General features: G+C 38.3%; 1 protein-coding gene across 1 annotated transcript in view; it reads right to left on the bottom strand.

Moving 5' to 3' along the window:
* Positions 1 to 20,221: 20,221 nt before the first annotated feature.
* The window catches only part of LOC131254165 (putative receptor-like protein kinase At3g47110), a 30,393-nt gene continuing 22,630 nt past the window's right edge, over positions 20,222 to 27,984 (bottom strand). Inside the window, exons 2-3 of the mRNA XM_058255169.1 lie at positions 21,087 to 22,795; positions 20,222 to 21,023 (exon numbers count right to left, since the gene is read on the bottom strand). Coding sequence (XP_058111152.1) covers positions 20,253 to 21,023; positions 21,087 to 22,795 — 2,480 coding nt within the window. The 3' untranslated portion in view covers positions 20,222 to 20,252. The remainder of the gene's footprint in view (positions 21,024 to 21,086; positions 22,796 to 27,984) is intronic.

Here is a 27,984-nt window from a genome sequence, read left to right as displayed (position 1 = left end):
TGTTAGGAAAGATAATATTTTCAAGAGGATATGTTAACACAATTAAAGATACTTACGAGCGAGCAGCAACAATTGTGGGGCTATTAGTGAAGAGATAAAGAGTGATTTTTCAGTTAGTACAGGCTTGCACCAAGGGCTGATATTGAGCCAGTGACTTTTCCCATTCTACATGGACGAGTTAATGAAGCATTTATTAGAAGAGATTCCGTTGTGTATATATTAATTTTAGATAACATGTTTTTGAGATGAGGGAGGGATAAACGTAAAGGTAGAAGAACCATGGAGTGATGCTCTCTAAAGGTTTTTAAAATCCACTCTGACAAATACATACCATATAGAATGCAGTTTTAGTAACTAAGGAGTGTAAATCAGAAATTAGCGAAGATTTCTGACCAAAAGGTGCACAAAACTACTATTTTTGGCATCTTGGGTCCCGGTACAAGAGCAAAGAGAGATTGAGAAGAATGTTACTCATAGAATTAGAGCTGAGTGGATGAAGTAGAGATGGACATAGAGTTTTATGTGACTACAATATATCAACAAAACTAAAGGGAAAATTTTATGAGATGGCTATAAGACCAACCATACTTTATAAGACATAAAGTTGGGCAATCAAAGAACAACATGTCCGTAGGATGAGCATAGTAGAAATGAGGATGTTGAGATAAATGTGTGGCAACACAAGGGTAGAATTAGAAATTAATGCATTCAAGGGAATTTAGGAGTAGCACCAATAGGTAGTAAGATGTGCAAAAGTATACTTAGATGGTTTAGTGATTTAGGATGTGGCACAGATGCACTCTTAGCACGACTATACTAAAAGAAGCCTAAACAGAAGCGCAAGTGCATCTGGATCGAAGAGATTCAATATGAATAGGAAAAAATTACCATTTGAAGTGTGAATCATAAATCGATCGTAACTTTTGATCCGGGTATTGTTGCAGGATGTGCGACTTATGAATTTTCATTGGAAAAGCCATCTGAGGTGAATTGACCCACACAGTGGGTTGTATCTGTCCGTTTCGCAAGAAAACGTATGCCTCTAGTTCAAAAACAGAATTTTAGAAAAAATTACTATTTTTAATAATTCTGATTTTTGTAATATTTTTTTATTTTTATAGTTTTAGATCTTTATATATATATTTTTTAGAAATTACTTGTAGTCGTGCTAGACTTTTCTAGCAAAAGTTTATCTAGAATTTTTATTTTTAGAAATTAGGTTTTGGAAGTGTTTTGTTAGAATTAAGAATTTTGTTAGGGTTGGGATCTAGCTATTTTGGGTAATTACGAATTTTGGTTTATTTTTATTTATTAATGGTGTAATTGAGAACATTAGACATTATTAGACATTATTCAATAAAAATTTAGTGCTCTCTCTCTCTCTCATGGATTCAAGAAACTACCTTGTGCAGTCAAAGTTTTAATTACTTAAGGAAGACGGTGGTTTTTCTCAGTATCCCTTTACTCTCTTCCCTGTGTCATTTAGCCATGTGCAACAGAGATTAATAACTGTATTCGTCAGGAGCTAGTTAGTTCAAGTTGAAAGGGCAAGGAGAAGGCTCAAAAGGATGTGCATGGAGGTAGTATGAAAATAATTGGGGACCTATGGTTTAAATAAGGATATGGTCTATGATAGAGTAGATGCATAACTGGATTTGTGTAGTTAACCCTAATTAGTTGGGATAGGCTTCAATGATAATGATGAGTATTGACCTCTATCCAACAGGGTCTATGTAACACCCCGGGTTTTCAGGGGCCGTGTAGGAACTCGGCCTCCAAATTTTTGGGTGTCACTTATATCCTAATTATGGTAATTTGTACATAAATCAGTTTAAATGAGCAATAAAGGAATCGACTGGAACATAAACCACAACCAGAACTAATCTACTGGAATAAATGCGACTAAAAAATACAATTCTATAGGAATATCAAATAGGTCGCACAAGGCGTTGCCCGACAAAATTTATATAAGAAATGCTCAAAAGAAATGGTGCGCTAGATCCACAGCTCAACAACCCATAATCAACCCGCACAGTCTACGGTGATCCACCCATAAGCTAGAAGTAGGAAAACTCCTCTTCCCTATCCATGCTCACCTCGCTCGGCTCGTCAAGCTCCGCCTTACTTGCATCTAGTAAAGGGTCTAGTTGGTGTTTTAAAATACCGTCCCAGAGTGAGAGTGAGTGGCTAACTCAGTGGGTGCCATCAGCCATAAGTTACATCAAATAACAATTCCATGATGAATTTAATGAAAAACACACATTCATAAATCACTAACTAATATTTGTTAATGCGTATGCATGAGTTGTGTATGATGCATGACCTCACCCACAACACTCCCTCGAGCAACTTCGTCTCACGGTCGCGCATGACCAACACTCCCTCATTGCGACCTCAACTGCCGAGTCGTCAAATCCTAGCTAATGTGATGCATGAATAATGCTAGTCGAGTATTTAGTTAATTCCGTTCATCCAACAGGTTGGGAAAACTGGTACACCCCTACGATATCAATGCTCTCATCTATTTTCGAGGCCACACCCTGCGATCTTTGATCCCATCAGGGTCCCCACCCCCGATTGCAAGCATGTGGGGAGTGCTGGTCGCTCGCGGTCATTACGAGGAGGCTCGTCACCTCAGTGTAGGCCGACAGCTCGGATACAGTGTCTCATTCCACCATACTCGGCTCACGAGACTGTGGATCAGTTTCCAGCTATTATCAGTGAGTGTTAGTGGGCGAGGGGTGTTCCAAGTTCCAAACAGGCGTGAGCAAACATGGTTAACAAGCATGGTTGGTCAATCAGTAGACTAAACTGCCCAAGTTCAGGCGAGCATCTAACGCACGACATCGGGTGTAAGCAACCCATGTAGTCCCACTACTGTCACCCATTCGTGTCCACCCAAATCAGTCAGTCTGGTCACAGGGTGGTCCAACCTCACAATTCTCAGTTCCTGACTAACCCAGAGAATGAATTGAATTTAATGTCACTTCAACAATTAAGAGTTCATCTTCTAGCACAAGTGAAATCATGCGCACAATACATCGAGGATGAAGTCTCAGGTTGTTAATATAAATGCAACTACTCTTAAGAGCATGAGTTAGACGTGTGTGCGTGTGGTGCTGGATTACCGAAGAGACCAAGGACAACACACTACTCATAGTACAAGAATACAACAAGAAATAATACAATCATACATGTTATAGGGAAAATCATGCAAGAATCAAATATGAGATGATCATGCAACACCAATTTCATGCTCAAACATGTTGAAAACCAAACAAATAGCAATTTATCGTTGTATGGATGTTGGTGGACCTAATATGTAGGTTTCTAGTTAGGTTTTTCTCAAATCACTCATGCACATCACTCTAGCATTTAAAATCATTAAATTCATTATAAAATTGGTACTTGGCCACCTAGGGATAACGGTCCATATATTGTGATGAACCACTCAATTCACGGTGCCCGTAGGGTTAGAGTGTTAGGAAATCATTGTTGAAATGCTTAAATAAGCATATAAGCTTGTAAGAATTGGAAGAAATTAAACACAAGACATAAACCTACAAACATAACTCAATACTTACCTTCAATCTTCGCCGAATCGACACCAATGAAGGATAATGTTGGTATAAAGGAGATGAGAGGGTGAAGGTGCACAAACCCTCATGCTTCCAAGCTCTCCCTCTCTCTTTCTCCTCTTTTCTCTTCTCTCTCTTCTCCCTTTCTCCCTTTCTTTCTTCTAGGGTAAATTCATATGGGGAGAGGGGTGCCCAAATGAAACCCTTATACAGTGCCAGATTTGGTGTAAATGGCCCCAAGGGCTAGGTTTTTACTATACTAGCCCTATGAGAGGGTCTTTCAAACCTCTAAGGCCCACTATGGGGCGTACATATTGATATACATCGTAGGATAATTAGCCTTGACAATGATCTACGTATGGACATGATCGGCCCGCTATTTGGATGCGCCGCTCGACAGATATGATTAGAAGTCTATTCAACAGTCACCGATGGTTGATCGGGGCTGCGGCTATACAGATATGAGCAGGAAAATATACTTACTCTAGATGTGAAGTTTGGTCGTAAACCGATGGTCCAAAATTCTTAACTTTGCATAAGAGTGGACGACCCAATTCACTTAAGTTTCAGCTTCTTCCGTTAAGGTATTTATACTTCTCATGCACTCGTCCTTTGACTCAAGTTGAGCGGTTCTGGACAGTAGCCAGGTCCGACTCTCTCGATGGACGTCGAGCCCAGTAAGACAGACATTATTTTATAGTTTTGGAACTAGTGGCTCACCAACGAGCAGTCTAGAGCTTGTTCGAAAAATCGGGGCATTTCTGGAATGGATTAGGTATTAAGATTTCTCATGGGCAATGATTCAGGTTTGGATTAATTATGTTCATAGTGTGGCCTATTTATAGTTAATGAAAGTGGAGATTTGGTCATGATTACTCTAAACCGTCAGTTTTAGGCTAAAAGATTAGCGGAGTTGATTTGGTCTATTAGTCAAGATCCAAGCCTTATTCGACTTGGATTCGGTTAGATCTTTAATTTAGTTATGATTGTCTTGATTAGTTAGTGATGGGTCGATTAGATTTGGGTCCTATGCAAGTAAATCATGGGGCTAAACTTGATGTTCAAGTGATCAGGCGAATTTGTTGGCCTCCTACGATTGATTAATTGGATTTATGCAGTTCTTTACTAATACCACCTATGTATAAACTAACATTGAGTGCTAATGGTCAGTAAGTGATATTATAAGTTAATTACAAAAAAAAAAGTCAAAGATTTTTTTGAAATCCAAAACAGTTAAAATCCAGGACGTTGCAGTCTAACTCAGGATATTTATAACGGTAAAGGTGGCAATGATAAACACTGGCTACTGTTACGATACAGGCTGTAATAACTATTCTTATTCTTTCTTCTTTCTTTTTAGAAAAATAATATATTCTAGTCTTGTTAGGGACTATTTTTTTTTTATTAGTTAGTATATTAGTACACACACACACACACACACACACACACACACACACCACTATTAGCCACATTCCACTTGGGAATCCATAACAATACCTCATTGTTGAAACGAGGTTATCTTCACTTAGTCTATCACATGAGCTATGGATCGGTGTCTGTTATGGAGGGCCATTGTGTCTATACAATAGTTTTGGCCTCCTAATGTGTAATGATTACCACTATTACATTATATAACCTTTTTGAAAATTCCATGGTCTGACTTGACTTTGACAAATTGTATCAAATTCACCTAAAACTTAAAACCATTGTGAAAATATCAGATTTTAGGGATAGAAATAACATTTTTTTTAAATTTAATTTTTTATAATGATTGGTATCATGATTTTATTCACATATAGTATAGCTTGTTCTTGCGTTCGTATAAGTGAGATCCAGCCTTATGAAGGACAATAGGTTGGCAAGGATGGCTCCCTGTTTTAACTAGGGCATGAAACATTTGAACCTACAAGGGTGTCCTCCCTTGGAGCACAATGAGTGGTTTTGAGATAGTTAGACTAGGCTTGGGAGCTAGGCTCCTTCATCGGAGAAAGACTGGCTGCTTGAAATGGATATGGGTAACCAAGCCTTCCCTAGAGAAAGACTGTTGACTACAATTATGCCATGATCTGGCTAGGGCATGTGGCATCTGGATTGCTAAGGGTACCATCCCTTGGAGGCCAATGATTGGAGCAATAATGAATTAATAGGTGGTGTCCCTTATGGGGATTGTGTTGTGGAAAACCAATGTTACTAGACCTCAATTAATGACACGATACATTTTCTGATTGATTCTTCTAAAACATATTTATGTAGGTTTGAGAGGTATGGTCTCTAATGCTCTTGGGCACTTAAGATTGGACACAATGACTTGGAAACTAAGAAAGAGTTATGGACTATGGATCTCATTGCCCTAGCCCTAATCATCCAAGTTCCTAAGCATACCTATGATATGATTAAATAGTCATATCATGTGATGGGACTGACTTCATGTTGGGATGGATAGTCTTTGCCCGGTGGGGTTTGACTTTTTGTTGATTTTTCCTTCTTCCCTACCCCACATTAGTATGTAAGTGTCCCTTAGATGATTCTTGTGTAGGCCCTTTAGTCACCTGCATTGGTAAAGATTGCTTATAAGTATCAAGCTTGGGAGACCCATTTTGCCCAAACTTAAGCTTGGGGTTGTACTATCTTCGTCAAATTCCCATAATCTAAGGATGTGTGAATGGAGATGCTCTAATTGATCATGTTTTGCTCCGCTTATGTAGCTATTGCATTGCCATTAAAAGTCGGTATAGATGGGTGTCTTCACCAGGGTTCTTAAAGTACGCATGACTCAACATGGGATTTACTTGGTCTACTCGGGACATGAAAATGTGGTTGATTTTAAGGTTTATATCATCCAGCAAGTGTTTAATAAGCAGAGCGACACCATTGAGTTTTCTAATTAATTAATCGTGATTTTTCAACTGTTAACTTTTATTTTTAACTGTTAATTTATTTTAAATTATGTTTGATGGACATTTAATGATTGAGATATGATTTGATCCATACCTTGGTGGCATGGGAATTGCCCAAGGATGGTGACCACGCCTAGTGGAGCGACTTGGAGGTTAGGGTGTATGGATTAGAAATGTAGACAAACATCCTTAATGGTAGGCTATATGTATGTCTGTAGGATGGTGGAACACCATAGGATGTGCATCCCCTAATACCCTAGCCCATTCTTATATAAGATCTTATCCTAGAGGGAGAGGTGAGAGAGAGCTTTGACATCCACCCCATGGATGTCATCTCAAGAGAGAAGAGTGTAAAAAGGGAGAGCAGGTATGCCACGCCCACACGCCTTTAGGCCCACATGTCCACACATTCCTGTGTGGGGTCCATCATATGGATGAATCTGGTCTGATCTAGCCCCCACCAAGATATAAACGGAAGTTCTCATCTCTCCTTATTTGGGCTAGATATGGGAGATACTACCTGTGTTGGCAGATCGACATCGACAATAATCTACGGATCTACTATAAGTATTATTAGAAAGTAGATTTTCTTCGTGTTTTGAGAAACATGGGCTTATCTAGACCGAAATCTTATAAGAAAAATAACATAGTTTTTTATAACTTTAGAATTTATTGCATTCTATAATAACATTCATCATTTCTTACAAGACGACACGAAAAGCTTTAAGAAATAACATCGAAGTCTAATAGGTTTTTACATTGTAGGGTGGTGTTCACATTATGAAATGCTAGTTGTGTAATGGCTCTTACTTTACAAAGGATACAAGAAATGAAATGCTAGAAAGTAAATTACTACATGAAATAAAATGTTGAAAAATAAATGAACCATAATTAAAATTATAATTTTTTTTAAAAAAAAAACCACGTTTTAAGTCGGGCCTAGATAGTGACTACCAAGTCCCCAATATGTGGATATGCGCACAAGTGGGTCTGCCACACTTCCATCTCTTCTTTTGTTGTCTCAGGTGGAGGGTTACTTTCGAAATGGAATGATTGACTTGGAGTTATCAGGTGCTACTAATTTTGAAATCTATAGTTGATTAAATACCTTAACATCATAGTGAATTGGAAACCCCTCGATTTAAATGATTCCTGTAGTTGTCCTGCTACCGAGGATTCTCATAAGGTCCCAGTGATAGACAAGGAAGGGGTTAGGCACCCTATCTCCATTCACACTAGCGTGTGGCTTTATTTTGTAGGATTTGAGAATTTTTGAGGGTTTGAGATTTTGGATGTTTTATTCCCAACCTAATTGTGAATAAGATTCAAAGCTAAGAAGGATTTACTCCTGTATTAAAATCACAACTGAGGAGACGACAATGGCTTGACTGCAATCATAACAAGGGAAATGGTGTCCATGGCAGCCCGATCACTGGTCGATGCATTGTTAATATATATTATATATTTATATTGTTATATTATATTATATATATATATATTAAAAACCCTAAAAATTTTATATAGATGGATGGATGGATGATGTATATTGTATAATAAATATATTATTATTATATATTAATGTTATATTAGTAAGCGATTCATATATGTTAATGTTAGAATTTAGATTGTTAATGACTTAATGTTATATTGTTATTGTTATTGACATATTGTTATAATGTTATTGTTAGTTATCAATTATATGAATTTAAATGTTAAATTGTTAAATTAATGTTAATATTAATTTTTTGTTATTGTTAATGTCAATGTTAGATTGTTAATGTTAATTTAAAATAATGTGATTATTTAATCAGTTATATTATTATTATTTATTATTATTATTTAATGTTTTAGTATAAGATAATCAGTTGTTTATTTGAACATTTTTATATCACCGAACATATATTCAGTGTGCTTTTGGAGGCAAAAAAAATCTCAAATTGTTCCATTTTTAGACAAGTCAATGTTGGATAGATAACAATGCTTTCATTTATTCTAATTTAAATGTGTATGCCAGTTTCGGTTCGTCTCTCCTCTTCTATTTGGATATATTTCTTTCATTTGTTTCCACCATTGAATATCCACACTTTGTGTGGATAGTTAACGTGAGAATTAAATACATTATTAAATAATATATATGGAGAGATAATGGGAGATGCTGTCGAAATTTTGGCGTGACATTTAAATTGAAAAATTAAAACATTTTAATTTATTCAACATTGAATGAATGATTGATTTATATACTTAAGAAATTTTTAAAAAATTTAGAGAATATTTAAGTAGACAATACTTGTGTTGATAAGTGCCTAAAAGTTAGTTTTCTATCTTTATATGCATACATGGCTTGTGAGAAAGTCTCAAATATCCCTGGTGCCAGTGCGTCGGCTACAATTCCTTTAATTGCAGAGGGAGAGGGGTCTTTAGCTGCAACTGCAACCAAATGAAAGAAAAGATCAGTTATGTAGGATAACTTTAAAGAAGTTTTAGTTAATAATATGCTAAAGATTAAATGTATGCATTGCAAATCATTATACGATAAGAATCCTTGGAGGCAATTACTCATTTAAACAAACACAGGCAAAGTTGTTCAAAAAAATTAAAAATTTCAATTTTAGGCCAACAGCTGCTTTCATTTAGTAAATCTGAAGGGGATGAGTCTTAAGGTAAACTTTCCACTCATGAGTTTGAAAAAGAAAAGTTGAAAGAGTGGTATGTAAAACTTGTGATTGTTGATAAAAAAACCCATTTAGAATGATAGAGGGCAAAGTTTTTATGGGATACGGTAAATTTCTTAATCCTCAGGTTGAGAAGGCCTCCCGCACTACTATGAAGAGGGAGTGCATGAAAATGTACACAAGTGAGAAAATTAAACTGAGAGCAATTTTGACATTAGTCTCAAGAATAAGTTTGACTTATGATTTGTAGACAATATCTAATAAAATAAATTGATATATTTCATTGACCACATACTATGTTGATAAAGATTGGAAACTTTGTAAGAGAATTTTGAACTTTTGCTACCTTCCTCCTCATACCGGTTTTATTATTTCAAATTGTATTTATAATTATCTACGAGATTGGAGTATCGAAAATAAAATCTTTTCAATAATTTTTGATAATACTTCAGCAATGACAATGTAATTTCATTCTTACGTAATGGGACAAGGCAACCGACAATTTATTTTTTAAGGAAAAAATATTCCAGATTCGGTGTTGTGCCCATATACTAAATTTAATTGTACAAGAAGGGCTAAAAATAATTAAGTTCACTATAGAGAATATAGGGAAGAGTGTAAAATACATAAGGGGGTTACCTTTAAGATTGAGTATATGTAGTGATATAGTCCAACGTTTAAATGTGAAGACTCAAAAATCGTTGAAGTTAGATGTATGCAGTGATATGTAGTGATATAGTCCAATGTTAAAATACATCGCGTTTTAATTTAACTTTTGAAATATTGAATTTGGCCATGGAATTGGTACTTGTATTTTATGAATACGCGATGTTTGGTAGAATGTATTCTTGTTGCCTACTGAAGATGGTTGGAGTAAAGCAAAAGAAGTTCACAAGTTTTTCAAGGTTTTTTATGGTTGTAAAAAGATATTTTTTGAAAATAAGTATCTCACAATAAATATGTTTCTTTCATCTATTTGGAATATCAATGAAACTCAAAGAAAAAGAGCCAGTGAGGGTCCATATTTTCTACAACTTATAACATTTGGTATACAAATGATGTTCGATAAGTACTGGGACGAATGTCATTTGTTAATGGCCCTAGTGGTTGTTCTTGACATTGGTGCAATATAAGAAATGTCAAGTTCATTTTTATGAAGATTTATTTTGATCAAATGGAGATAACCGAAACCTCCAAAGCTCGTGACGCAATCCAAGAATTGTACACTACGTACACAACCACATCAAGTGATAAAGAAGTTAGAGCTCCTGATATTTCTACAAGCAATGATAATATGCTTAACAATAAATACATGTCTTCCTTAGCACAAGAAGATACAGAAAATGAGACAACAAAATCAGAGTTAGACTTGTATTTTAAAGAGTCAATCATAAGGCGTTAGGATTCAGACTTCGATGTTTTGGAGTTGTGGAAGTTGAGAATTAGTGAAGCAAAATACCTTACACTATCGGCAATGATACGGGACATATTGTCAATCACAATTTCAACGGTGGCATCAGAATCTTCTTTTAGCATTGAGAGTAGGGTCGTGAGCAAATATCGAAGCTCTCTTTCAACAAAAATATTTGAAACATTAATTTATATACGACTACATGCGCAACAACAATAACAATAATAACGTGAATAATGTTATGTTAAAAATTATTATTATTATGTTGAAACTTGAAATTAATGTAATGTGTACTTGTATTTAATGTTGATGGAGGTTATAAGTGCAATGCATCAATGACTTTTATTTTATTCTCGTATTATATTTTTTAATGTTATAATTCATATTTCATTATTACTTTTATTTATTATATTTCATTTTTTCTTATATTTTTCATATTTTATTATTATCAAAATACTAATTTCTCCAACACAAAGTATAGATATGCTTTCAATTGAACTATGGACCGACGTTTGAAACTATAGTTCCTTAGTCCACTCTCTAAAGTTCGAAAAATTAAAAATTTTGTGTCATTTGTATGTGGCCAAGTTTGTTAACTAAGCTAATTAATTCAGGTTACACTTATCATGTCAGGGTGCATATGCAAAACCGTGTCCTAAAGCCCCAAAGGAAGTCAAACTTATTTTTCAGGCCCTTACTGATTCGAATAAAAAATCTTTCATCCCCCATCGAAACGTTTTAAGACAGAGAAGGAAACCAGATTATTGGTATTGGAAGAACAATTCCAACCCACTTTGAAACGTGATATAGAAGAAGCTTTTAGACATCAACGATGTCCTCTAAGACAATATGATGCCGACATAGGATCAAGTTGCACAAATAAAAGAAAGAAGAGTAACGAACCATCCAACTTTCTCTCAAGTCTTGATACATTTTACAAGGTGTTGAGAACTACATATAAATCAGCTCACAAAAAAGTTTGAACAATCTAATTCAAATTATACAAGAGCGCGATGAAAAGCTCTCTCCACCTTTTGCTTCAGGAGAGGTGAACAAGTGTGTATATGAAGAATTAGATAGCAGCTATAGCTCGACAAACGAATCTCCTATTCGGTAGTAAATAACGACAGTAAAGAAACACATCTAAAGTTGTTGTAAATTTATAAAATTTTAATTATAACATTTTTACTTTTCAGTTTGTAAGTTGTTTTTTTATTTTCACTTTTAGTGTATTATTGATTAAATGTTATATACAAGTACAACATTAACTCGAATGCTCAACCTCGAATTCAAACTCATCTCGAAAACTCAACTCAAAGTCAGCTTAAAAGTTTGAGCTCGAACTTGAATTAATCTGATCTGAGCTATTGACCGAGCCGAGTTGTATTGGCCAAGTGATCTCTATCACTGAGCCGAGCCGAGTTGAGTTGGCCAAATGAGCTGTTACTAAGCCGAGTCGAAGCTGGGGGTGGCAGCTGATCGATCCGAGCCGAGCTGATCCCATCTCGACTCAGTTCGACTCGGTGTCCAGCTCTAGGTACGAGCTCTTATTAAATAATTTCATTGCTAATAGTTAAGTTTCGAGGCCCCACCCCTGTATAAGAATCTCTCATTTTTACATACTCACTCCCCATCATAAATGATTAAGATGGATTTTTGAGACGTAAATTGAAAATATAGGCATACATGCACAAACAAACAATTCAATACATGACAGTGGCATTATTAACAATATAAAAAATCATTGAATACAAAAAATAAACGTAATAAATAAAAAAGAAAAAATAAATATAGTTCGCTTTCAGTATAAAGTTATGTTTGCTTTTAGTACAAGCTCTCATTCACGTTTAGTACAAGTTTGCGTTCGCTTCAAACAAAAGTTCATTTTCACATCTAGCATAAACTCGTGTTCACGTTCGCTATAGGCTTGTGTTCGCGTTAGTAAACACTCACTCGCGTTCAGTATACGCTCACATTTGCTTTCAATAATGTTCCCAAAAGCAATGGATGTACTTAAAGTGAACAAGTTTCTATTGTGCCCTTACAACCTAAACCTTAGAAACCCATAATCACGACCCTTTAACCATTAGCAATGCAAGAATCATTGGTGTATGTGTCTGCTTCTAAGTTGATATGATTGTTTCTCAATTTTTTTAACATCTTTTTTAATATTCATTGATCACATATTCAAACCTACACCATCGTCATGAAAGAAATCATCTTCTTACTTGATTATGACGTTTGGGTAGTCATAAAAGAAGAAAAGGGAATTGTGGAGAGTAGTAAGAGAGTAGTCATAAAAGAAGGAGAATTTGAGAGAGAATAGTCATAACAGAAAAAGATTAGTAGCCGGCAAGAGTAGTTTGCATGATAGTTTGCAGTAGATTGCTAGAGTGTAGTATTTTGAGTGAGTAAGAAGGAGAATGTGATATTAAAAGGCATGAGAGTATCATGGTAGGAGTGTAGTTTTTCTTATGGAATATCGATGTAAGGTTATTTTTGTTTGTTTGTTTTTTTTTTTAAAGAAAAAAAAATATTTTTTGAGCATAGAAAAGTAAGTTTTGATAAAGTAGAAGTAGTTTGGGTCTCCCACTATACCTTAGGTGTATATAGAAAAAGAACCCTCTAAATATATCCTTCTTAAGTCATTTGAAAAATACAAATGTTATCTTTTTTTAGAGAGTTCTATTTAGTTTCTCTCTTATGCCTCTCATTATTGTCAGGTAGGCGGGGGACCTCGAAAGCACACAGAGATGAACAAATGGAGTAATCCAATAGTACCAAGCAAGCACTACATAGACACTCCGAATTTAACGTGGAAAAACCCTTGTGGGAAAAAAACCACGGCACAAAGCGACAAAAAGCACTGTGAAAGCAGAAATTATAAGAGATAAAGAGAATACCCAATTCGAACAAGCCTATATAATCTCCCTTTACAAGCCCTTCAAACCCCAGGAACGAATTAGAAAGCCTTAGATTACCTCTCAATCCCGATTATACTCCTATATATAACTTATAGGAGAATCCCGATCAAAATCGGAAATAAATCCTACAAATTCGCAAATCTGCGAAAATCTGTGCGGAATCGTTCGATAACATCGAGAACACTTCAAAGTAATCGAAACTTAACCTTTGATGACATCGAAGCCACTTTGATGGTATCAAAAAATACCAAAATGTTCTAACAAATAAATATGAAAATTTGGATATTACCGATGACATTGACCAGGCCTTTGATGACATCAAACGGTCTTCGATGACATCGAAAAGGGCACCAAAGTGTCCAGCAATCAAATTAATTTATTTCAAAAAATCTTGTTGGCATCGAACTTGTCATCGAAAGCCTGTTGAATTATAGATTTAAGACATTTATCAACCTTCTACACCATGTCTTCAGTCACCATCCTTCATAGCTTCTTTTCTCAGTCTTTAATCCTGCCTTACATCATAGCTCCATCATTGCTTCTTGTGCACACTCCGTCCTCCTTTTATGCCTTCACCAAGCCCAAAGAAGTTTCACATAACTTGAACTTTTATTTAGGAACCACCTTGGTTAGCATGTCCGCTGGATTCACGTTAGTGTTAGCTTTAAAACTGTTGTTGGCGTCTCGAATGTCATTTCCAAGTCTTCCATTTGATGTATCCTGTGGAACCATTATTGTCGTCTGACGTTCGATGTAAGTTTAGATGTCTGAGTTTGGAGTCCGATTATTTACGTAGGACCGTACGTCGGCATGGGGAGACATCTCCATCACTCGTCTCTGGCCTGATCCAATTGTTGTACGACAGCTTCAAAAATTCGCTCATTTCTCTGTCGCATCCTTCAAACGTCTGAACAAATGATGATTACTGCCATTAAATCCTTCGACCTGCAGTTATGCTTCCTCCCACGAAGTATATATGCTACGCCAACGACCAACTAATACAACATAATACTTTTCCTTCAGAATCTGCATTAACAATTAGAACATACAATATTGCTAATACAAGGATAAACACATATGACATACCAATAGTTATACAATTAATTTAAGTAAATAGAGAGTAAAATGATATAGTAAATTATAAAGTCCAAGAGGTTTAAGTGTCATATCCACTACATACAAAAGTAAAAATATTACAAGTCCACCTATGTTAAGTCTATATCCAAATATCATAATAACATGTAAGCAAATTCAAAATATGTCTTTTACTCAAACACACAACTACTAAACTTAAAACTGAAATTTGTCTTTTACGATAAAGAGAAATGGAGCGTGAAATTCCAATGGACGTGGTGTGGAAACTTAAGGCAGATTATTTCCACCAAGTGAGCCCCATACATTTCGAACAACTTTTTACAGCCAATCATCCTGATGTTGTCCTCGCAGGTTAACGAACATGGCTGCAAGCCGCTCATCCCTGGAGAGAAATTCATCGACATTGAATAGGTCAGTTTGTGTCAGTCCTTCTACTTCTTCGAAGGCACTTAACACTTGTTAGTCCTTCTACCTCTTCTAAGGTACTTAACACTCCAGCCATTCGATTAGCTTCCTTACCGTCACCCATGCAAATGCCAAATTCAAATATTGCATTGGCAAAATTATCTATAGATGCACCGAGTACCTCACGGGGACGAGCATGTCACGTCCTTTTCTTAGAAGAGCTACCGCTATGAGTATTATCAGAAGCTGAAGCTGGGGTTGGACTATTGTGAAATGAATAATTTAAATTAGAATGGTGATTGTTAGTTGAGTAGTGTAATTCTGGTCCTGAGTCATCCAAATTATCTGAAGATAGATCCATAGTTTCATTCATCATGTCATCCGTGTTCGACCAAGTGTCATTCAAATCCCGTTGTACTCGAGATGACGAGTGTAACGCCCTAGAAATCGGTGGTCATGTATATACTTGACTCCCGAGTTCTCGGGGTCACTTATAGCCGGTTTTTATTAATATGCGATCCAGTCTAAATGCGCAGCCTGGAATCTCCTGAAACATAAAGTGCATCCACACAAGTCCACTGAAATGAAAGAGACCAAATACAATATATATATATATATATATATATATATATATATATATATATATATATATATATACATGACCAAAAGAATAAATGGGTCGCACATGACGCTACCCAACAAAATCGCAAAAGGATAGTAAGTCAAAAAAGAATAGAACTGAGCCCCCTGCTCAGTGATCCCATCCCGCCTCTCAAGCTGGCGGAGAACCGTCCATCTCACATAGGGGCATGCGGTAAGTAGGCAAGGAGATGGGCTTGGCACCCGGAACCAGGTCAATCGTGAAGTCTATCTCACGTCGAGGTGGAAGTCCAGGTATGGCCTTAAACACGTCCCAAAAATCTTGGACCACGGGTGTGTCCGTTATTGAGGGTCCATCATAACCCTCCTCCAATGAAGCATAACACAAAATTCTTTCTTGGTGGCTGACCTGGAATGAGAACATGATGGGAACTTTGTCGCCCTTGTATATTTTCACTGTCCTTGTTTCACAATCGATTTCCGCCTTCATCGGTGTCAACTAGTCCATACCCAGGATGATGTCGTAATGAAAAATCTTATTTGTGATCAGATCGATGAGTACCACCTTGCCCCCCAAGTCTATGAGGCAGTCAAAACACATCCTCGTTGCTTAAGAAATAGTTCTGGCTGCAGTAATGATTTTCACTCCTATGATAGGAGTGAGGCATAGCTCTAAGCGCTTGACGGTTGTATGCGATACGAGCTAAACAGTAGATCCAGTGTCCACTAGCAGAAATATAGGAGTACCTTGAACGTGGGCAGTCACCTCGAAGGCCGTAGGATTGGGAATGTCTGCATCTTGGCCCTCGGCCGCTAAGGCATGAACTCGCGCCTGTTGAGGAAGGTTCGGTCGCTACATGGGCCGTTATGGTGGCCTAACCTAAGGTAACGGTAGACGGCAGAACTGTTGGTTAGGGCCCATCGCCTGTAGGGGCAAAATTTGTAATGCTTGCTGTGAGGGCCTGTTGTTGTGTTGCAGTGGCGTGAAGCCAAGATCCCTCATTCTGGTAAAGCAGTAGGGTTCAGAGTGACCCGCCCTCCTGCAGTAATTACATATCTGGGCCGGCCGTGCAGAAGGGGCGGATGTGGTGGCTAGACGGGGTGGAGAGTTTGGGCGCGACCTTTTTTTGACAAAAGAAGAGGACGGTCCCTCCATCCTGTTGCGTGGCCCTAGCCGTGAACGGGTCCTTAAGACATGCTCCCCATCCTGCTCTGCCTGAATCGACATTTTAACGAGCTCGGCATATGTTCTGATGCTGGCACAACACATCTTGGAGCGAATACCGCTCCTCAACCCCGCCGAGAATCGCCTCATCTTAATCGCCTCGTTGGCGATCATCTCGGAAGCATAGCGCGACAATTCCGTAAATCGATTTTCGTATTGCGCTTCAGTTATTCCTCCTTGTTGGAGGTGGAGGAATTCATTTTTCCTCTCATGCTGGTATGTCTGAGGGAGGTATTTCTCGTTGAAACGGCTCTCAAACGCCTCTCACGTCCACACGTGGTTCTCGGGAATGGAGCGGAGAATGCTTTCCCACTATAAGTCCGCCTCATTCTCAAAGAGGTAGGAAATGAGTTCAACATTCTCTGCCTCGATACAATGGAGAGGCCTAAGTAGTTTGGTGACTCGATTGAGCCAGTACTCCACTTCCTCGGGGCGGTGGGTGCCTGCAAATGTAGGCGGCCTGTACCACTGGAACCGCTCAAATAGGTTGTTCACGTTGTTTGCTGGTGCAGTTAAGCCGGGTTATGCCGGTTGCGGCATACCCATGTTCTGGGCCATGGCCCCCATCATAGTGGCCATCATCTGTTGTTGTTGTTGCATATTAGTGACCATCATCTGTTGCTGTTGTTGCATAAGGAGCAACATCTGGTCCACTCGATCCATAACCTGTGGCGTAGGAGGAACGAGTGCGCGGCTTGTAGTGGCGGAGCACTCGAGGCCGCCTCCTGGGTAGTGCTACCCATATTTTGGGAACCATTCCCCCCTTGGGGGCCTTGTTGATCGTCGGGGAGGAGGTCCCTCTCGACCAAGCCGCCATGAGGTAGGTGGACGTATCGACCCTCCTCTCACAGAGGCATTTCCTGGAAGAACGTCCCAGTATAGGTTAGGTACTATACATTGCTCATACCAAGGTCATGCGTACATATACAAGATCCATATCTGTACTCTATTTGTAGGCATAGGCAACTTCACATACAAGTATTCTCATGGCGACAAGGAATTTGTAAGGCAATCCATACATTTACATAAGTTTCAAATTGCCATAGGTATGACCAATTACATGTTACAACATGGATTTCAAGCATAACTAGATAGGCTAAAAGCAAAGGAAATTCAAGCTAATTAAGCAAAGGTCCTAACCATCTTCCAATACATGAGACTTAGACATAAATAACTGAAAGCAAACTACTAATCATCAATAAGGTGGTGCCGCTACTTGTCCGAGTCGGGCGAAAGTGGCGGTGCTTCTTCCCCCTTGCTACAGCAAATTAGGGCCTTTATAGCCCGATACATCTTCTTGTTCCACTTCTCCTGCTTCGCTTGGTTTTCCACGATCCTTGCTTGGCTCTCCTTGATTTCTACTACATCGGCCTGGAGAGCATTGAAGCGCTCACGTATATCTGGGATGGTAAGGGGCTCCCTGCCAGCTTCTTCGATCTCGTAAAGTAACTTCTCCTACACCAAAATCCTATATGATAGGTCCGAAAACTCATCCCAATTTGTGAGATACCATTGTTTTAAGGTTCTGATGATCCAAATCATTTCTACCTGGGCCTTCTCTGGTCCATCTTTTAATGCAGGAACATTTTCACATTGGGCTCGAGTGGGGTCGCCTGTGGGATGCAGGGGCACACTCGAGGTGGGTGACCCATGCAATTTGGGGCTCACGGGGGAGGTCTCGTGTTCGAGACTCCTTACCAGGGGTGATTAATGTGCATTTCACACTGGGCTCAAGTGAGGTAGCCCGTGGGATGCGGGAACACACTCGGGGTGGGTGACCCATGTGATTAAATTGTCCGCATCATCTTTTCTATGAAATTGTCTGTGACCCGCTCTATATCTCAGCATACATTATAACCTTCACTTTATATATATATATATATATATATATATATATATCTATATATATATATATATATATATATCTATATATATATATATATATATATATATATATATATCGGCCCATGAGCGAGTCATGCCTGACGTACACCAGTCTGTAAACGCGGCAGAGCAATACAGCTGCAGAAATTCAGAGCAAGTGCCAACATGGAGCCTCCAACGCAACTCAGCAGGGCTGCACAACCCATTCTCTCTAAATTATCTGAAGCTAATCGGAATTTTCTCTAGTCGGGCTAGGAAAAGTCATTTTAAGATTAAAATTATACCAACATGATGATTGGACGGGCATGATTTTGATGGGGTACCGTGTTAGACCTTCTGTATTCCATACCTACAGCACCGTGGACCCCACACCAACTAGTTTTGGGTTAGAGATTTCAGTATTTATATGCAGATTTACATGGATGGATGGATCGATGGATGGATGGGCTGACCTCCATGAAAAAGTAGACCACGTGAAAGAAATGAAATTTTGTCAATATTTTCTGGAAGATGTCATGTTTCAAAGAACATGGAATGATTAATTATACGACTTCAACCACATGTGATTTCACATCTGGTCCACCAACCATTGATTTGTGTAGGGCCCACTGTGATCTGGATATGCCATCCAAGCTATCCATTAGATGCTGGTCTCAAAACCCAAAAATCAACCTAATCCAAATCTCAGGTGGGCCGGACCACAGGGAGAAATGAGGAGAGAAAAGTAGGCATGGAATTTCAAGTACTTTCCAAGAAAATGAAAATTTGAAAATTGTTGAGCCTTAGGAGATGAACGAATCTGGGCACCCAAGTTGTGCATAAATGTCATTTTTAAATAAAATGTATAGGTAACTCATACATATTGTGTGTGTGATGTAGAGCGGGTCGCCGACAGTTTCATGGCCAAGATGGATCAGAAAAGGCCCGGTCGACGACAGAAGTGATCCGGACCATCGGACCTTAGATCGGACGTATCTCGCAATCTGGAATGAGTTAGCTGACGTAAAATATATGATTTTGAGGTGAACGAGCTACTTTAGCCAACCAACCCCGCTACGCCGGGTTGCGCAGCCCCCAATTGCGAAAAACCCCTTGATTGACGGTCGTTTTCCTGTTTTAATTTTGTTTTTACTATAAATAGTAAGTTTTAGTTTGATTATAACTCTTCATCCGTTGGGCTTTAGGAGTTGCGCCCAACGTGAAAAGAGCTTAGAATAATTAGGGGAACGGTTTGGTGAAGCCAAATAGGACACTTACTATTTTTGGCACAAAACCTTGCGCACTAGTAGACATCACGACCGTCTATAAATAGTAAGTTTACTATTTATAGTAAGTCGCGGATTCTAGGAGTTTGAGTTGTAGTTTGATTATGATTTCTTTCCCATTGCTTGATACCCTTATTTAAAGGGTTGTGAACTCGTTTTTATTCATTCATCAATCACTTTCGAATTTATTAGAATTTATTTCTATTTTCTGCTTTCTTTCCTCGTGGATTCGAGAAGTCTCTGTGAGGAGTCCACCCAAGTAGTGCATAAATGTCATTTTTAAGTAAAATGTATAGCTAACTCATACATATTGTGTGTAATAGACAAAATGCTGATTTTAGCTTCATCTTAGCATCTAGCGATATGAAATTATTGAGAATTTTTAAAATAACACTAAGAAAAGGAATGAAAGAAAGATGGAAGGAGTTGTTACCTGGGGGAACATAGCCAATGGATCCCTTTACTGCAATGGAGTTAGTTCTATTTGTGGAGCGATCATCGACAGCCTCATAAAGGAACCTTGCGATGCCAAAATCACTCACATGGGCCACCATGTCATTATCAAGTAGAACATTACTTGGTTTGAGATCGCAGTGAGCAATGGGCGTTTGACAATGGTGATGAAGATAATCCAGAGCATAAGCTGCATCAATGGCTATGTTTAACCTCTGAATAAGGTTCAAAGTCCTTGATCGATGTTCCTCGTTGATTTTTGGATGCAACCACTCTAAACTTCCATTCGGCATGTACTGGAAAGCTAGTGCTTTGAAATCGTTGCCCTTAAAATCAATGCTTGAGCAGGATGCTAAGATCTTGACGAGATTTCGATGCCGGACATTTCTCAATGCCTCGCATTCTGCGAGGAAGCTTCTCGAGGCTTCTTGTCTTTGAAGATTGAGTACTTTCACTGCAACAATTTGGCCCTCTGAAACAAAGTATCCTTTATAAACAAAACCATAACTTCCCACGTCGGTCAAATTGTGTGAAGAGAACCCATCTGTTACTTTGAGAAGCTCCGCATAAGAGACGTTCTTGTACCGGTCTTCTGAGGAGGAAGTGTGTAAATGCTTCTATCTTGATTTTCTTCTCCGAAGAAGGGCGAAACACAACAATAATGAAATCAAACACACAGCAACGATAATGACGGGTATGATTATTTTCAGGCTTAAAGACCTCCGCGATTTGGATCTCAGAACAAGGCATTTGGGAAGGCCTAGTTTTGGGATACCACCACAGAGTTTACTGTTTCCAATCACAGAAATCCCACTTGCATTTTCAAACACCCCTTGGATAGGCACTTGGCCCTCAAAATCATTGAAAGAAAGATTTAGTTTCTGCAGAGTAAAACTCTCTAGATATTCTGGAATTTGTCCAATCAAGTTATTCCGCGAGAAATCCAACTCTACAAGGCCTCTCAAAATCCTCAAAGACTTGGGAATGGTCCCTTGAAAGGCGTTACCTTCCATGTGCAAGCGTTCCAAGCTCTGGCATCTGCTTAGCGTTTCGGGAATTTCGCCTGAAAATTTGTTCTCCGAAACGTCTAGTTCTTGAAGATTTTTCAAGCTACCCACTTCCACGGGTAAGGACCCAATCAAAGAGTTTCTACCCAAGTTGAGAGATATTGACAGAGATGTGAGGCTAACAAGCTGTTTGGGTATTGTACCATTAAGGTTATTTTGGGAAAGGTTCAAAACTATCAGTTTTTGACAATTTCCTAAACTCGAAGGTATGTTACCAGATAGGTTGTTTTCTTGCAAGGAAAATTCATTCAGTTCCGTGAAGTTGCCAATGGACGACGGAATTTGCCCAGAAAATTTGTTTCCTGACAAGTCTAAAAATTGCAGCTTATGAAGCTTCCCAATACTGAAAGGAATGTCACCTGTGAAATTGTTATGATCCAGATTCAATTGGGTTAAGCTGACGAGATTCCCGATTCCTTCAGGGATCCTTCCATACAGGTGGTTGAATCCCATCGCTAGCCAATGGAGCCGGGTCGATAGATTGGCTATGGAATTAGGCAGCATGCCTTTGAAACTATTGTTATGAAATCCAAATTGTTCCAAGTAGCTGCAATTGGGCAGGGAATTGATGAAATTCAAGTCATCTTCTTTCCCTGTTCCTAGGCGATTACCACCAATGGTGAGTATATAAAGATATCGAAGAGTCCCAAGATTCATAGGCACCCCTCCAGTGAAATCGTTGTTGGTGAAATAGAGATCTTCAAGAACTGAAGCATTGGCTAGTGAAACAGGAATCGAACCAGTAAACAGGTTTGCCGACACATAAAACAACTGGAGATTAGGAAGACGTATGCCTAAGTCAGGAGGAAGCGTGCCGTGAAGCCGATTCGCGGTGATTGAGAATAGAAGTAGCGTCGAGAGATTGTAAATAGAGAAAGGGATTGTGCCGGACAGATTATTTTGAGATACCTGGAGCGCTATTAAATTCGGGATGCGGCCCAAATCGCCTGGGATGCTTCCCTGTAAGTAATTTCTTCCTAAAGAAAGCTGAGTGAGGGACGAAAGGTTTGCTAGAGAAGGTGGTATGCTTCCAACGAGATGGTTGTTAAAGAGAGATAACCCATCGAGATTCGATAAAGAGCTAAGCTCGATGGGAATCTCACCTACTAGCTCATTGAATGAAAAATCGAGGACTCGGAGGTTTGAGCAGTAGGTGAGATTGGATGGGATTTCTCCTCCAAATGAATTGGAGCGGAGATTGAGACGCCGGAGACGGAAAAGGCGTCCTATTTCTTGTGGAATTTCGCTGCGGAAGCTGTTGTCTCTGAGGGTAATTACCGTGAGGTAGGTGAGATTGCCTACTTGGGGAGGAATAAAACCTTCCAATTCAAGGGACGTTAGGTTGAGGACGGTGACCCTTGTTAGAAAAACTTCTTTTGGATACACCCAAAAATAAATAATAAAATAAATAAAATTATCACTAGGCTGAATCACGTATAAAATACGCTATCCTTAAAGCATGATTCGCCCATTTATTAACTGCTGATGGGTTACAAGCGAATTGCTTCCAGGATAAGACAATCCTTATCTGGATCTAGCGTGCAGCAATCACGATAGGTCCACTATGGAACAATTTTAACGCAGTAGATTTATTCTGGCAGACTATGGAGATGATAACAGTATTCTAGTATGAAGCTATGGACTGTATCTGATTTGATGGGGAGATGGTGTGTTGAGATGATGAAATCGGACTGGAATGGTCCAGTTTATATAGGCCTCAGGTTTAGACCCGTTGCTGTGTGGTATTCAATGGTCCAGAACGTTTGAAAAACGTTTCTGGCCGTTGTCCATTAATCTTAGACGTTTCTAGTCATTAGATCCGTAGATCTGACCGTTGGATCATCCTGGTCCGTCCGTTTTCGGACCGTTGTGGCTTTTAAGGTAGTTATCTGTTTAAGAAACGGCTGGACGTTTCAGATTTAAGATCCAACCGTTCTCAGTCACCTACAAAACCCAGGCTCATTTCCAACATTTCAGATCCACACCGCCCTAAGGCTCTGACCAGACCCATCGCACCGAGTTCGCGCCGGACCGCGTAAGGTCGCGAGGGAGCGACCACTCTGCGACACTACAGCCACACTGCCTCACTGCCCACGCCCTCGCCCTCGCCCACGCCCGTGCCCGTGCCCGAGCCCGAGCTCGGGCGCGTGCGTGCGTGCATGTGTTCCAGTGCTTCACACTGGAACACGCAACCTGTGTTTCATCTCTTCCAAAAAGCTCCAAGTAAGAATACCCTTCTCAACATCTCATATAAATCACAAAACTTTTCTCTGCATTTTCGATGTGGGACAAAACACACACACCGCACTTTTTAATTTAAAAAATTCAAAAAGGTATTTTGGCGGGAAAATCCCAAAATTTTAAAAATTTTAAATTTTCATTTTTTAATTATTTTTTAAACCACAAAAAAGCAACATTCCCCCACTGGTTTTAAAATAATAAAAACTCTGCCAGAATAATAATAGTTATTATGCATAAAGAAAGATGTCTTGCGATTTAAATCTTTCCTTAGTGTAAGCATTTTAAAGTTATTTCGAAATTTCTGGTTGCCGCAGCATTGAACCAGTTATTCTTTTATGATATAACTGAAAATACTACACACATAATAGCTTATGCGTTAGGTGTTCCTTTATAATCTCGCTTAGCACTTTTTATGGCCATGTGCTTATCCTGTTTCATGAACGATCCCGAGATAACTCGAAGTCTCATGAGAAGCGACACCACTTCTACGTTCACATAGGTGAAATCCTTCCAGTGTTTCCGTTTAAAACACTTGTCTTGTTTGATTGGATTTCATTAAGAGTTCAATACTCATCCCTCTTTATAATGGCTAGCACTATCATCCTGGATGATGTTATCAATTTATTTAGTGCTGAAACTTTTCACTTATCAGTGAATTGTTGTTACCCATTGAACCCAATATTTAGAGATTTTCTAATTTAGGGTTGGGTTTCTTTCACTGGTGAAACTTTAAGTAAAGAGTTTCAACCCCATCCCTCCAGATGTTGTCCTTACTACCTCTCTCGTTAGAGGTTTAGTAAAAGGATCAGCCAAGTTATTACTTGATTTTACATATGAGATCGCAATGATTCCATCTTGAATCAATTGTCTAATATAGTCATGTCGCAAACTTATGTGCCTGGACTTTCCATTATAGGTACTACTATAGGCTCTTGCTAAAGTAGCTTCATTATCACAATGAAGTGAAACAGCCGGTATAAACTTCGCATAAAATGAGATTTCTAAAAGAAGATCCCTTAACCACTCTGCCTCTTTGCCTGTAGCAGCTAAAGCTATGAACTCAGATTCCATAGTTGAGTGCGTTATGCAAGTTTGTTTATTGGATCCCCAAGATACAGCTGCACCTCCTAGGGTGAATATCCACCCTGTAGTGGACTTGTTGTCCCCTGCACTCGATATCTAACTTGCATCGGTATATCCTTCCAATACTGCTGAAAATTCTGAGTAAAATAGCCCTAGTTCTTTGGTTTCTTTAAGATAACCTAGAATTTTACTAATTGCTTTCCAGTGTTCAACACTGGGATTATTTGTAAACCTACTTAGTTTACTCACAGCGTATGCTATATCCGGTCTTGTGCATTGCATACATACATAAGACTACCTATAGTACTAGCATACTCTAGTTGTGCAACTGCTCTTCCACTGTTTTCTTTTAACTTGATACTTGGATCAAATGAGGTCTTTGCCTCTTTAATTTTCAAGTAATTAAACTTGTTTATTATTTTCTCAATATAATGAGACTGGCATAATACAAAACCCCCACTATGTTTTTTAACTTTGATACCTAATATGGTATCCACTTGTCCAAGATCTTTCATTTTGAAAACTGAAGAGAGAAACTTTTTGGTTTCAGTTACCCCTTCTATTTTATTACTGATTATTAACATATCATCTACATACAAGCATATGATTACAACATAATTATTACATACTTTTGAATATATGTATTTATCAGTAATATTGTGTTCAAAACCATAAGACAGAACTTTAGAATCAAATTTATCATGCCACTGTTTTGGTGCTTGTTTTAATCCATACAAAGACTTAACAAGTCTACATACTTTTCTTTCATTTCCTGGTAGAACAAACGCTTCTGGTTGCTTCATGTAAACTTTCTCATCGAGATCACCATTCAGGAATACTGTCTTCACGTCCATTTGATGGATATGAAGATGATGCATGGAAGCAAGAGCGAATAAGATCCTAATCGATGTTATTCGAGCTACTGGTGAATAAGTGTCAAAATAATCAATTCCTTCTTTCTGTCGAAAACTCTTAGCAACTAATCTTGCTTTAAAAGTTTGAATTGTACCATCTGTGTGATATTATTTCTTAAACACCCACTTATAACCTATTGGTTTAGAACCTGTAGGTAGATCTACCAATTCCCATGTTTGGTTAGATATTATAGAATCTATTTAATCGTTAATGGCTTCTTTCCAAAAAGCGGAGTCTCTTGAAGACATAGCTTCACTAAAGGTTTTAGGTTCATCTTCTATAGTCAAAACCATAGGTATTTTCCTAATCACCTTCTCTCTATCACCCTTAACTAGATGAAAAGAGAGTCGTTGAGAGTCTATTTGATCAGGATCAAGACTCTTTTCTACTCTTGCTCTTTGACTCCTACGAGGTTCACTAGGAGTTTTCTCTTCTATTTGTGTTTCTTTTATATTTTCATTAGGAGATTGAATCTCAGCATTCTTTTCCTCCGTGAATACAGAATTCTCAAAGAACTCTACATCTCTAGACTCTATGATTATATTGGAGTCTAAGTCTAGAAGTCTATAGGCCTTACTATGTTGTGCATATCCCACAAGGATGCACTTGATAGCTCTTGGTCCTAATTTAGTTCTTTTAGGTTCTAGAGTTTTACAATATGCAAGACACCCCCACACTTTAAAATACCCTTTGTTTGGTTTTCTTCCTTTCCATATTTCGTATGGAGAGGTCTTGGTTTTCTTAGATGAAATTCGGTTTAAAACATGACATGAAGCTAACAACGCTTCTCCCCATAGGTTTAATGGCAACTGTGCTTGTATTAGCATTGAGTTGACCATTTCTACTAACGTCCAATTTTTCTCTCTGCTACACCATTTTGTTGTGGTGTATAAGGTGTTGTACACTGATGTATTATGTCGTGTTCTTCACAATAGTCAGAAAATTCATTAGAGAAATATTCTCCTCCTCGGTCACTATGAAGGATTTTAATATTTTTATCTAATTGATTTTTTACTTCAACTTTATAGATCTTGAATGCATTAAATGCTTCATCTTTCGATTTTAACAGATATATATATATATATATATATATATATATATATATATATACATATCTCGAACAATCATCTATAAAAGTTATAAAGTACCTTTTACCTCCACGGGTAAGAACGCCATTTAGTTCACATATGTCAGTATGCACTAGGTCTAATATTTGAGACGATCTCTCAACGCTAGGGAATGGTTTCTTTATTATTTTAGACCGTATGCATACTTCACATTTATCTTTGTCACTTTCATTGTATGATATTAGGCCGTTCTTAGCCATAAGTTTTATGGTACTGTAACCAATATGGGCTAGTCTACCATGCCATAGCGTTACAGACTCAATCATGTAAGCAGAAGAATTCTTTTCATTTAAAGAGAGTTTAATCATCCCATTACAAGCGAATCCCTTACCCACAAAGTTCCCATTCTCAGACAAGATCAGCTTGCCTGATTCAAACACAACCCTAATCCCAGGCTTGCTTAAGAGATCCCGTGAGACAAGATTCCTTCTTATGTCTGGGACATGCAGTACGTTGGTCAGGATTACCTTCTTTCCAGAGGTAAAGAGTAATTCCACGGTTCCTTTGCCTATAACTTTCGATCGTCCTTCATTTCCCATTTGAACCTCTTGACCATTGATCTCATTTTCATAGGTTTTGAAAGTAGATCGATCATTGCATACATGGATTGTGGCACCTGTATCATACCACCAACCAGGGATTTTCTCTTGAACTAGATTCACTTCTGTGACCATGGCTACGATTTCATCGTCTACTGCATTAGCCTCTTTCTTAGGCTTTTTTCGGTCCTTACAGACTCGGGCGAAATGCCCGATCTTGCCGCAGACATAGCAAGCTCCCTTAGGTTTGCCATTTTTCTTCTTTTGGATTTTCTTGAATTTTCCTTGATCTTTGTTAGGTTTAAGGGAATAAAAGGGAATAAACTTTCTCATAGGTATTATTTTGGGATGTCTTTTCTACTGCATTCACCTTAGATGAGAATGCACCATTAGCGTCATCTTTTTTATCTCGGTTACGAGATTCTTTTTCAATATGAAGATGCTTCTGGATTTGTTCTAGGGTGAACTCTTCGGATTTATGCAGTAGTTTCTTCCTGTAGTCTTTCAGCTCGGAGCAACTTTGCGATTATAGCTCCGACTTAAAAGGATTCAAGAAGATCGATTTTTATGGCTTTTATTTTATTTACAATAAGCTGCAGTTCT

This window comes from Magnolia sinica, chromosome 8, assembly GCF_029962835.1.
Source record: "Magnolia sinica isolate HGM2019 chromosome 8, MsV1, whole genome shotgun sequence".
Lineage (NCBI taxonomy): Eukaryota > Viridiplantae > Streptophyta > Magnoliopsida > Magnoliales > Magnoliaceae > Magnolia > Magnolia sinica.
Note: the sequence above shows the minus strand (reverse complement) of the source record. Positions and strands in the feature narration are given on the sequence as shown.